Source organism: Caloenas nicobarica, chromosome 9 (genome assembly GCF_036013445.1).
Source record: "Caloenas nicobarica isolate bCalNic1 chromosome 9, bCalNic1.hap1, whole genome shotgun sequence".
Classification (NCBI taxonomy): domain Eukaryota; kingdom Metazoa; phylum Chordata; class Aves; order Columbiformes; family Columbidae; genus Caloenas; species Caloenas nicobarica.
Window position 1 is genome coordinate 13,328,910 of NC_088253.1, and position 13,576 is coordinate 13,342,485.

At 40.0% G+C, this 13,576-nt stretch overlaps 1 protein-coding gene across 2 annotated transcripts in view; it reads left to right on the forward strand.

The window, feature by feature from the left end:
* Nucleotides 1-13,576, forward strand: part of PEPD (peptidase D) — a 131,740-nt gene that overhangs the window by 35,714 nt on the left and 82,450 nt on the right. For both annotated transcript variants that reach the window (XM_065640860.1, XM_065640861.1), the window contains 2 exons: nucleotides 1,810-1,885; nucleotides 3,386-3,432. In XM_065640860.1, coding sequence (XP_065496932.1) covers nucleotides 1,810-1,885; nucleotides 3,386-3,432 — 123 coding nt within the window. The remainder of the gene's footprint in view (nucleotides 1-1,809; nucleotides 1,886-3,385; nucleotides 3,433-13,576) is intronic.

The window sequence follows — 13,576 nt, forward strand, 5'->3', positions numbered from 1 at the left end:
CTTATGACCTAGTCAAGTAAAACAGGCATTAATACTGTTTGCACTTGCTGTTGAGCAGTTGCTGACTTGTATTACTGGCAGATCCCAATAAAGAGATTAGACAACTGAATTATGAAACAACCCATTCTTCAGGCACTTGCAGATCAGGGATGTGTACTGTATATTGAAAGCAATTTAAAGGCACATCAAACAAGTCTTAAATTATCCTGCTAGCACGTGCACTCTTCCGAAGAACAGGATTTAAAAAAAAAAAACCTGTAAGCCTTTGCTACCTCATTCTAACATGAATGTATTTGCGCTACTGTTCTTTATGTCTTCACTGAACGGCAGAAGCAGAAGTTTGTTTCCTCACCCCTGGTGAGCAGATTACAGCATCCCAGTGCAATTTTTTCACCTCGGTTGGCATTTTAAAACCTTGTTTGTGCATCATTATTATTTTGTGTCATATTCCAATTGACTAAGAATGTCGCTCCATTCCCCTCTACTGTGTTTCTGTTTGTGAGAGCATTTTGATTGCTATCAGCATTTTCACCTTCACTCTTGCCAGAGAAGTTGTGTTTGAAGGGGAGTGTCTGTGCCACACAGCGATGAGTCGCGGTCTGTGGGAAACGCTCTTATCGCACATCAGAGGCACTGGTGGCTGAGAAACCTGTTTCTGGACTCATTAAAACAAACTACAGGAGCAGAAATACAGTAAATAGTTTTCTACAGCAGTGTGAGTAGGAGCGTGTTAGAATAAAAAAGGAGTGTCTTCATGGCAGTTTCAAAATATAACAGTTGCGGTACTTTGTAACTGCTGCAGGCTCTAGAGCTGGAAAATACAATTTAAATATTTTCATGCAATTCAATAGATGTAGTTTTGTTCTTTGTAAACAGTAAGTACGTACTTCACGGCTGCCTTTGAGATGGGCGTGAGAAATATTAGGAAATCAGTATGTGTACAAGTGGAAAGAGTTGGTGGGTTTTAATAGAAGGTATTGGAACTATCTCTGCTTCTCTGTTCATGTCACACTAAATAGCTGCTTTTATTTGAAATACATGGTAGAAAGCAGTGTAAGTAGATAAGAGTTTAAGGGTAAATTTTTGAGAGGGTTCAGAACAGAGTATCGAGACTCATAAATAGACACAAATTCAGTATCTCATAATACATGAAGAACAGGGTAGGGTTTGGGGGGAGTTGGTTTGTTTTGATTTTATTTTCCCCCAGAAGCATGTGAAGGAAAATGGACACTATGGCTGTAACTGCTGCTGCTGTGGTTTCTGAATTTCATGTTTTGAGTTTTTAAATACCGAACAGAAATAGCATTTCTTCACACACCCGTCCCCCTGCCTTTTGAAGTATTGCAAATAAGTGGGAGTTGGGATTGTGCTGAATAGAAATTCTGGAGCTCTGGGAATTTCATTATGGAAAGTAGTTTCAAATTGTGTTAAAAAGTAAATAAAGTATGCTTGTAGAATTGTTCTGTTTGAAGTAGTGTTTGAGTCATGGCAAATGCAGAAATACATTGCTTTTGTTCCTCATGCATTGTCAAATGAGTTGAAAATGTGTTGGTTGGACCACTTGTTTATTAGTATTAAAATAATGCAGGCCAGTGTTTGAAATGCTTGTGACTTACCTTTGTAAGATTGTTTTTGCTAATGGTGAATCACTGCCAACAGAACTTTGCTGTCATGAATACTGCAATAGCTCTTTGTTCTTGATCTAATTTTGCCATAGGTGATGCATATTATTTTCAGGTTTTTTAAATTTTGTATTCTTAAGCTGTGAAGTCACAACCTAACCTGGTATCTGTTCTACTTTTCTTTAAGTCGTGTGATTAAGACAGACATGGAGTTGGAAGTTCTGCGCTACACCAATAAAATCTCCAGTGAAGCTCATAAAGAGGTAATGGATCCTTTACTGTTAATAATTTTTGCTCTTAGTGTAGCAGTAGTACTCAGAAAATGTTCCCAGCAACCCTGAATTGCTTAGTAATAAAATAATGGAAAGGCTGGATAGAAATAAGAGGATAATATCCCTCCTATTACAGCCCAGTAATATACCTTGCATTGTCCTTGAACTCACTGGTGCATTTGTGATGTGTGAGAAATGAAGTGTGGTTTTGGATAAGAGCTGGAGCTCTAGCAGAAGGTGACCTGCTTGCAATCTATCTGTCTTGTGTGCACAAATTCCTGTATAGTGATGGAGAAAGAAGAGATCAGGGAGATTATTCTTCTGGCCCTTGTCAGCATGTGCAGCTCTGAAGAGTTTAACTAGCAGGTTACTCTCTCCAGTTCTTTGCAGACCGAAGGAGCATTTCTTTGCAGCGGTTCCTCAGAGGCTCCTCAGAGATGGGTATGTCCCCCAGAACAGTGCTTCACGAGGCTGTCGTGTTGATATAGCAACCTGGCGAAGTTACAGCCAGGCTCTCAGGAAGGCCACTCAGGTTGGACCTAGCACTGGACCAGTGGGGTCATATTATTCTACTGGTATTGATGGCAGAATTAACTTGTGTGTCAGTCCTGTGCTCCACATAGTGATGCAGGGATGCCGTGACTTCTGAGTGATGACCAGAGGGAGCTTGGGTAAAAGTGGGTGATGAGGTCACTGACTCAGCTGTTGCCTTTGCTCCTGCTCCTCAGATTTCTGAACTGCGAAGTGTAAAAATATCTTAAAATGAATATTGTAAAATTGCAAAGTCTAGGGATAGTCATTTGCATTCATTCTCCTTGGTCCTTCATCATCCTTGAATAATCATATGGAATCCTAGAATTGTTTTGGTTGGAAAAGACCTTTAAGATCATCAAGTCCAGCTGTTAACAATTAACATTATCTTACCACATCTGAGAGAATGTCTTGCGTAGAGCAACTGCCTAGAACTTTTATAGTACAGAAATAGGCAAAGGAATAGAACTGGTGCACATTCCCAGCAAATCTGAGAACAAAAATCAGACTTATGGGTTGTAAAACGGTGTTGACTCTAGTAGTTTTCTGTCGATTCAGACTGCAAAGTATAAAAGAGAATCTTCCTCTCTAGTATATTACAGTTCACAGTTTTGTTTTGCTGCTGTTTCCTAAACGTAAAACAAAAAGACTTGCTGTCAAGTTCACCAGAGCTTTCAGAATTAAGCGTTGGTGTTTGGATGAGCTGCACTTCATTAGGATATAGAAGTTTGGCAATTAAACTTGCTTTATTGCTGGAGACTGCAGACATTTATAAAGATTAAAATGAGTTTGATATCCAATGTAGTTTTAAAGTGCATTTACTGATGTAAATTTAAATGAAGTACAGATTATATTTTTGTAATATAGGTTCCTCAGGAGATACCTGGTCATAAGTCATAAATTTATAAATATGAGATTCCCTCCTGCTATGAATGTCCCATGTTAATATGTATCTTACAGGTAATGAAGGCAGTAAAAGCAGGAATGAAAGAATACGAGCTGGAGAGGTAAGAGTTCTTTCAATAATTGTAATAAAAAGGAGAAAGTCTCTCTGTAGTAGGGATAGAAGCAATAGTTGAGGCAAAGCAGTAGCATTGATTCAGTTGAGACTGAGAGTTCATTGCTGTTTGAAGACTCTTGTAAGCATTTTATTATTTTGAGGTGGTACTTCATCAGTTTCAAACATGTATTTGATGATGGTTGATTATTTTTTGGTGTAGCATAATTCTCTTCCTGGAGTTTTAGTAATTTACAGAAGCTTTACAAAATAGCTGCTATTATTGTTTGAAGCCATCCAGTAAAATCATGTTTATGGATAAACATTGCCTTTATGCTTGTTATACTTAGAAGACTGCCATGTATGAGTGTTTAAGAACCTTTTAAAAAGCTGTGTTCAGTTACATCTTGCCCGCCATTACACGTCAGCAGTACCTGTACTTAGCCTGTATGAGGACCTCATTTCACAAATGTAATGGATGTTACTACAGCTGTTAAGAAATCATTAAGAATACAGCATATATCTCTTACATGGAAGAAAACATGCAGTACAGGCATATATTGGAAGGATTGGCTGCTCCAAACTGATACAGTAGTGATCTGTCTAGCTACAAGGAAAACATCGCCTCCTCTTTTAAATCAATATTTACATTAGATCATCAGCAGCCTGTCTTATAAAGAACAATTTTGATCACCAAATCCATTTATTTTTAGCTTACATAAAATATTTTCATTTTTCAGACTGTGTAAAGAAGAAATAGAAAATAGCAGTAATATCTCAGTTACTGTTGTTTCTTGACAGTAATTTTTCAAACGTTAGTAAGCAGGCTAATTCAGCACCCAGTGAGGGGAAAGTAAAGTTACCTCAATATTTGTCATCAGGATTTCAAGGTAGCTCAAAATACAAACAATGCCCTTTGAAAATATGCAATATGGAAAAACGATGTTACTTCTAAACAGTTGCAATTTCTGCAGACTCTATAGTCTCACACCTATACTTTGTCCTTCAAGTTGCAGTTACATATACCACCAGGTAACAGGAAAAAAATTGCTGTATGCATTCCCTCATTAACTTCGTTAATGAACCTTGTATTTATGTTCATTTTACTCACTGCCCATGCTATACGTGCTGATAGTAAAATTTTGGTTCTGGAAGTCAATAGTAATCAAAAATTTCCATAGAGCAGAGCTTGTTCTCAAGTGCTTTTAAGTGTCATGATCCTGGCCGTTTAATTCAAATGTCATGCGACAGCTACACATGTATACGCTCTTCTGTAAGGCTACGAGATATATTGCATTTTTACTCCAGGACTTCCATTCTTCTCTGTCTCGCTTCTTCCATACACATCAATGTTTTGAAAAGATTCTTTCTGTCTTTCAATAAAAAAAAAAAAAAATTAGGCAACCGTCTATTAAACCTATGTAAAATTGCCTTCTGTTGTTCCGTATGTCTTGAGAGGTTATACTTCTTGAATGAGTTTGAGGCTATTTCACTAATGAAGGAGGCCTTGGCAGGCTGACTGTGTAGTGTCTGCCTTGGAGACTATAGTTAGAACTTTAGTTTCTGTTGCTGGTGGAATTCATCCCTGCGCTCCAGTTTCTGTTCCCTTATTCCTTAGGGGGAAAGGGTCCTCAAAATGTAGACCCATCATTTCCACACCCTTCTGGCAAGAAATATGTAGTTGAAATGTTTATAAATGAAGTTAGAAAACAGTCTAGGAAATCTCTATATGCAGATAAACTCACTAATTTAGTCTAAGAAGGGAACTTTTAAAGACCTAAAAATAGGTAACATCCAAAAATAGACAATCTTCATTGAAATAGTAGAGTTTTTAAGGTTGGTTGGTTTGTGGTTTTTGTGGTTTTGTTTCGGTTTGTGGTTTTGGTTATTTTTGTAGTTTGTGGTGGTGGAGTGTTTTTTGGTTTAATTTTTTGTCAACAGGCTAGCTAGCTTGCATTGGGCAGCTTTGGTACATCTGAAATCTAAGGGTGCAGAGAACGAAAATTCTTAGTCTGTACAGGTTTGTCAAAAGTATTCACAGTTGTGTTTAAGAGATAATTAACACTGAATGAAGTTTTTCATTTTCAGACATTTCTAGGGCTTCTACTCCCTTAGTGCAAGTTTTCTGAATTGCGTGGCGCCTTCCCCAGGTGCGTTTGCAGTTCCTACTGATAGCTGTGAAATTATGAATTTTTGAAATTAGTATAGATATCTCTTGAAATGTGGCCAATAAACTCCCCTTCCTATTGCTTTACTGCATTCTTTGACATAGCGTATGTGGTTTTGGGTACAAAGCTGATCCGACCCTGTCTGCTAGGAAGAATAATGCCAGAGATCTCAAACGCAATTAAAATTTTCCATTACTACATGTAGGACCTGAGCATTGCCTTTTCTTTGTTCATTCGATTAAGTAGCCTTCTTATTAAAAATGAGTCATTTTAATTCTACTGTATCAAGCAGCAAGAAAATGTTAAAATACTCTAGCAAATGTATCTAAGAGTCAACAATATATAAAGCTAGTTATATTTTTAGGATTGGGATTATTCTCTGAGAAGTAGTTTGAAGGAAATTAAGTAAATTATTGAGAAATCTCTAGATAAGATTTTTTATTTTGAGGATTGAAAGCTATCTTCAGTAATGTACTGGAAGTACTCTTTATGATTAAGGTCCACTGGTAAATGACTTTGAACCAGTAATGGGTTAATGCTGAGATAAAAGAAAAATGTACGCATTTCACTGTAAGTCCAATCAGCCCTGTCTTTGGGTTTTTTTGGTTTGATGTTATTTAACTTTAATATGTAGTCGGTTGACTTTAAGGAGACAGCCAAGGCAATTATCTACAAACGGTAATTCTCAGCATGTGTAATTGCGTTTAAAGTCGTTTTGGTAGGTCAGATTCTGGATTTTCTCTGAAGTTATGTAGTAGTTGTGCTTATCTCATGTTTAATTAATCTTCTTTAATTAAAGGCTTTTAATTATGAAGCTGTAATGAATATATTGTTAAAATACAGCAAAGTGATAAAAGAAATCTCTTCAGCTCAAGAAGTATGTGAAAAAAATAGTGATTTCAGCTAAGTTGGCTTAAGTGTTTGTATGTAAACAAAAATATTTTGTGTATATATAGATATATACACTGAAAGTACTAATTAGGACCTACAGTCATCTGTTTGAGGATGCGCTAAAGCGATGGAGATACCTTCTCTAGATTATTTTTAATCAATTTATAGAGTGTTGCCTCTTCATCTGCTTAGTGTTTACCAAATGAGGTTTTGAATCTTCTGTGCATTTTCTTATCTGTTCCTTTTTTTTATTGGAGAGAACAATTTTAAGATCGGGATGGCTACTTGAAGTCGTTGATCTGATTGGGACTGGCGTGGAAGTGTATGCTGTGTCAACAGAAGAGCAACTTGCGACATCCACAGTGTCAGACACGCAGCTGTTGTGCGCGTTGCCTGTTTTCTTGGGCTTTTATCCTGTCCTTACTGGCACTGCAGGCCCCGTGACAGGAGCGTGTGCACAGTTCTGAATTCATTAATTGATAATGTAGTCATCATTACCTTGGTGATACTGGGCAGAAGTGAGCCAGACCTAAACACTCCCCTGGATTATTTAACTATCTCTGAGCGCTCTGCAGCTGCTGAACACGGGAGCACCTCACTGTTGCCATGCAAATACTGGCAACTGCAGAACCTAGGATCCAAAAACATGGATCCTGATCGTGTAGAGTGGGCTCTTCTAAAACAAAGGAGGAATTAGCTAGTGTAAAGGGCAGGTAGTGTGATGTGCAGCGTCAAGTGTGGGCAACAGTACTTTGCATGTCGTTTCCATCAGTGAAAACAGCAAAAGTAAGAAGAATCTGACCACAGCTGCTCAGAGGATACGTGATCCTGTAGCTCTTGGGCACTGCTCAGGCACTCATGGTTTTATTGTTGGCGTGCCAGGGGAAGCCGCTTCATCTCCCCGTGTCTGCTTTCTTCTCTGTAAGGTTTGCCTGTGTTTCTTTTTTTTATGACCTTGCATGCTTTGGTGTGAAGGTTGGTACAAGTGATGGAGCAGCAGCCGGTTATCAGCAGCCAGCTGGAAGGATTCCCAGGTGTGACACCGGGGTTCTCCACATGTGGTTGTAGGGGGCTGGAATTTACGTAGAGCATACCAGCCAAATCAAGAGCTTGTTGCCCAGCTGTAGAGATGCCCCCTCTGTATATACCGCAGTGGATCATTAGGTCTGTACAACCATACAAATAATTGTGGTGATTTCGTAGTAGTTAATACTAAACTTAAACTCTACTCTGCTGTAACAGCAACAGTTTAAAGAATAAAATGGCAAGAAGGTGGCTACAGAGCTTTTTCCTTCTTGGTTTACAATACTTACAGACTATTTTTACACCTTGCTCCTCTTGCCAGTTGAGGCTGATAGGAGTTCTTTATCCCTATTCTTTTCAGTGCTGTCTTGATTCCAAAGCAGAGCTTAGATTCTGAGATGAGTTGCTGTCATATCTGTCAGTGTTAAATTTCACTATCTGTGGAAGTTTGAGAGTGCTCTCATGGATTATGGCTCTCATCTTTCATTTATCTCTTTCTCCTCTGCTTCAGTGGAACAAACTGAAAATAAAACGTATATGTTATTTCACTAGAAAAGACAAAATAGCCAGAATAATTTTATTTTCCTTTGGGCATTTCCTTTTAGTGAAATGCTGATTATTTTAGCTAATCAGGATTTGCCACTTACTGTCTCCTGATAGATTTTGCTCTTTGAATGTTCTTGAGAAAGTCACTGACTTCTGCAGCAAATAATCTTTAGAAATATTTCTGGTTTTTTCACTCTCCAGTTTTTGTATTTAGAATTCCAGCTCAAGCATAGCCCCTGTAAGTCCTTCACATAAGCATGTGTGGATAGTAAACAAGAATGCCCATTGCAGCTGACAAAAATACACGGCTGAATTCTTCACAGTTGCTTTTTGACATGGGGATGGTCTTGAATTGGACCATGACCCTCACTGGTATTTGTGTACAGGATTTATTTTTATTAAACAAAAGACCAGCACTGCATTAATCTCAATCAGCACATCAGTCTGCTCAGTTACTGAAATGTGATTTTCTTTTTCTTTAATTTTTTTTAAGCAGTTGCTAGCATTGTGTAGCCTGAAAATGGCTTGACTGCCTTGTTTCCCAAAGCTGCCTCACAATTAGAGGTGATGGGGTTTTAAATGTAGGTTACTGCTGTCAAAAAGTTTGATTTAAAACTTTAAAATGCATGAAAAAAATCTAAGAGGAGGAAGGTGGCTTTTTAAAAAACAACAGAAAAAATCCACTCAATTTTCCTTTGTTTCTGCAGGCCTGTGTGACAGGACAGACGTACATGCCTGCCTGCTGCCTGGGCAGTGCTTTGGTACTGAGACAATCCTGGACCCAACGTTATTTTTTTTGCCTTTGTATCTAGTTCTAGTAGAAGGGTCGAAGGAAGGAATGAATCAGCAGCAATTTCTGGTTTTAGCAAAATGTCCGCACTGCACAGTGGCCCAGGGGACCATACCGGCGCCAGCGCGGGAGCGACTGGCTGAGCCGGGGTTTTGTACCCACTCCGGGGCAGCTCCCGGTGGAGACAGGAGCTCAGGGTCACCCAGCCCTTTCTAAAAACACTGGTACAAAATGACCTACAGCAGTCCAGGGCCAGGTGGGCAGTTTAGGGCAGCTCTGACAGCACGTGTCGGGGAGCTGCTAATTGCCGAGGCCAAGCGAGCCCCTGAATCTCGGGTGTCCCGTGCCCAGAGGGATGTCGGATATAACATCTCTGCTGGGAAGAGCGACAGGATTCAGAGAGACACTTGCTGCAGCCTTCCCCTCCTGCCCACCTGCCCTCAGGTACAGCTGGTCCTTTGATGTTTTAAATTAGACTGTCTCTGCTGATTTCCTAATCCAGCTGTATTGAAGTTGTAAATAGTCTTAAAATAAATCCGAATTTAAAAATTGGTTTAGAAAACCCCTGAGCATTGTTCCTGTTCTGTGACCTCCGGAGGCAGAAATGCACATGTACACGCACTTGGCTGAGCAGGAGTGGGGGTGAGCAGGTTCCAGCTGCCCCAGCCCTGATAAACATGTACCCGTTTCCAGTCACCCTGCCCTCCCATTCTCCCCAGCTGAGAGGAGAAATGTGGGGGGCAGAGACCTCGTGGGGAGGGGAGTGTGGGGGCACTGGAACGTCTGAGACCAGATTTACCTGAACTGCTGGTCTGTGTGGTCATAGTGATTGATGGTGGACTCCGTTAGGTGCTGGGAGGGAGCAGAGCCGTTCCAGTATATCCCCAGTAAAGTTTCAGCATTGTCCCTTTGCAGGAGGTCCTGTGGCAAGCTGCCGTGTTCTCTGTTTCGGTAGAGGACAGCTTGGTTCACCTCCTGGGTGTCACTTTAATTAGCTCTTTGTGTAGAAGAGTGCTGTTTAATTGGCACAGGTCTCTTTTGTGACTTGTGATTGAAGTGCCAGATAATTGGGTTTTATCTTCTACAGAAAATTTCTGCAGTCCGACTGCGTGAGAACTTTAAAACTGTCAGCCCACAGATACTGAAGAACAATTGCCATACTGGTGTTAGAAAATGGTTCCCTTCAAAGGAGACCTGTGGAAGGATGTGTGTAATGTGCGTGCATACAGAACTGGGCTGGCTCGCATAGCAAGATGCAACCCAGCTTTAAATACTGTGTCATTGTACGTCCTTACAGGGTTGTTAATCCAGTTAGTGCTGTGATAGTTCATAATTACATTTTTATTATCTTTTTGGAAATCAAAAGGTGGTCGCAATTTTATTTAAATTTTGAATCTGATTGAAAATTACAAGCAATATGAATTTCTATGGGTAATTTGTAGAGTGACTATTACTCTTATTTATAGTAAGGAAAGAGCAAGCTTTCTTCTCAAATTAGCAATGATCTCAGTTTTTACTGAATCCAGCATGGCATTGAGATAGTGAACTAATTAGCATTACTAATGACAAGCTAAGATTGGAGATATGTGAAATGGAACTCACTGTAAAAGACAGCAGGCTGAACTGATTATTATTTGCTGTGGATTTTGTTCATGCTTGTTCAGACAAGTCAAAAGCAAAGTATCTGCCATATGTGAAGCTTTATCTGCATTGTGAGCTTTAGTTCAATAATTTTTGCTAATTACTGTCAAAGCAGACAGATCAGAATTCTGTGTTTGTTGACCCTCACCTTTTGATAACTAAAACTGCTACATGATCATGCTCAGTGACTAGAAACCCAGCTTTAAGGAAATGGGTAGAATACCAAGTCTGTACATGAAAAACATGATGTCGCACACTGGCCTTCTGAAAATCAAAACCATTTTAGACAGATGAAAATGCGCAGATTCTGTTCCTTGCTGCTAACATGTCCCCCCTGCATAAATTCTTTTCCAAACTGGTTATTAAAGCACCCTCATCACTGTAGTGTCCGAGTATCACCTTCTAGCTTATCAAGCGGCGTTTTTAACACCTGTCTTTTTTTTGCTTGTTTGATTTTTGTTTGGGTTTCTGTTGTGGCATCATCTCTCTAGGGGAAGAATCATGCAGAACTCTGTACTCTTTTGGCAGGTGGTAGTTTTTTTAGTGTACCTGTTATCAGCAGCGTTGAAAACCACAGGTCAGGATTATAATTACAGGATGATATGTGATAGTCTTTTTTAGTTTGGTTCTCCATACAGATAAGTTTGATCTTATTTTTAGGATGTTGTGTTGCTCTCAAGTGGTGTAATTTTTTTGACCCAGATCTTGGTCGTGGGGTTTTAAGTGTCGTCTGGAGATGGTAGGCTTGTGACATTTGATGCTTATTAAGGTCTGAGATTACAAATAATAGTTGAAAAAATACATGCGTGGGAAGTCAATGAAAGCTGCAAAGGACAAAGCTGCAGGTGGTTGCCTGCAGTGAGAGATGCAAGAGTACCAGAGTGTGGTTAGTGCTGAAGTCTTAAAGCTTAACTGTGTTGCATTTCTGCTGTGCGAGCAGAGCTGAAGACGGCGGATATAACTAAGGTCGGGTCGCATAGGAGGGCAGAATAGAGTTGAATTGCCAAGAAGAAGTGACAGAAGATGAACTATAAGCGAAATTTAGGATTGGGGAGGAACCTGAATCATATCAGACAGCAGAGGTGATGTTTCTGCTAAAAGGAATTTGCCCCTGTTGAGAACTCCTCAAAAACCAACATTATTTCTGGGTTACTTGGATTTTGCTTTTAACAGCTCTTCTGAGTAGATCAAATTGAGCCTTGAGGCAGTCTTGGGAAGTGAGGGATACCAAGACCTTTGCTGACAACTGACTGTGTCTTCCGATTCATCTACTGAAATGTCTGTATTTAAAAGAACCAATGAGATATGTGATATTTGAAGGTTCTGCAAATTAATCTGTTAGTTTAAGGTGCAGTTGCCCTCCCTTCTTGCTTGGTACAATCCTCTTGTAAAATGTCATGTCTTTCAGGAGTATTGGACTGTGTTTCTGCACTTTCTTATTTCAAAATGAACCTTCTACATCCTCTTGGTCAGCACTGAATTCCAGAGGTGGACAGGCATTCTTATGTCTCGGGTTAGCAGATAATTTGTAAAAATTGTGTGAAGTTGTCTGGGTGCAAGGTGTACCTATGAGTTGTATATGTTAGAATTGTGTGGAGCTTAGGATGTTAGATGTGATTTATTAATAGTCTTTTGCCTGTCTAATCTCTAGAGTTGCTCTGTAATGGAAGGTTTGACACTTGGTGTTATACATTAGATTGGGTCAACTCCCCAGGATATTATTTTCCTTTTTTGGTCTTCATTGTGTTTGAAGGAGAAGAACAACATGTCTGTGACTACTGTGTTGTTTGGGTTGGAAATGGTAACTGCGTTCAGGAGTTGGCTTCCCAATCCTGCAAGGTTTGGGGAGATTACAGAGATGTTTGTGTTGAGGGAGGAATCATCTGGTTTTGATCAGAAATTCTGTCTTTGCGAGAAGGAAGTCGGTATCGTGTGACAAAAACTGTTTAACTGAGGAAGGTCTTGGCCAACGCTGTTTCTGCTGCTGTTGCAGATCGAAGAGGCTTGTGTCCCTAAGACATCCCTAGGGGGTCTAGAATTTGTTTGGGTAGGAATTACTGATCTCTAGGAATACAAGGGAGCTTGTTGGTTGTTTGGGGCTGGTGGGGCAAGGAGGTCTCTGTTAAATGAAAGAGTTCCTGAATGGGTGTTGTAACTTCTCTCTGGTAGTTTTCTGTATTTGTGCTTCATTTTCATGTTAGTTTTAGCATTTGGGATCAGTGTAGTGATTTAAGACCTTGGAGCTAGATTTGGCATCTTCAGGAAGATTGCTGAACTGCTGTTCCCAGGGTCCCTAGTGCAGTTTAAGAGAAGCATTGAAAATTAATCTGTTCCTATATTTCAGCTCATCCGTTTGCATTAACCTCTGATTTCCACTGTTGGTCTTTGGTGTTTCTGCCCTTCTCTTCAGGCAGCTCACATGTTGGAAAGCAGCTCTGTGAGGAAAGCGCAGCACTTGCAGAGCTGGTGCGTGGATGCTGGAGGACAGTGAATGACCCTGTGAACATGGGACGGCTTCTTTGTGAATGAGCTTGGGGACATGCACATTTTGTGACCTGCCTACAGAGCACCTGTGCAGTCGTTTGTTTGGCCCCTGCATTAAGAAGGGAGCGTTGAAATGTTCCCAGGAGTTGGAGAAGGTGTCGTGGGTAAACTTAGTCTCAAAGTGTACCTGCATCTTCACAGACTGGATGGAATCCAGCTTCTTCAGCTTCCCTTCCCAGAAAAATTCAGACTTCTGCAGCTGCCTAAACCTGGTTCAGACATTGTCATCACAAATTGAGTGTTATAATCTTTTATTATCCTGGAGGCAGCAGGTTTACATATCCCATATGACAAATTACTGCATTATTCTCTAAGAATAGTTCAAGTATTCAAAAAAGTATCGAGGGCCAATTACGCTCTATATTGAGACCTCAGCCTCCTTCTAACCTAAGCCCTTACAGCACTTCTGCTTGCTCTGTGTTGCTGAACAGAAGTTCAAACTTCAAATATTCAATTTGAAACTGAAAGGAAGATTATGAAGCATTGGTGATTATGTTGGCATTCTGTGTCACTGAATAGCACTTGTGTGCTATGTGCTGTGTGGGTGGCTG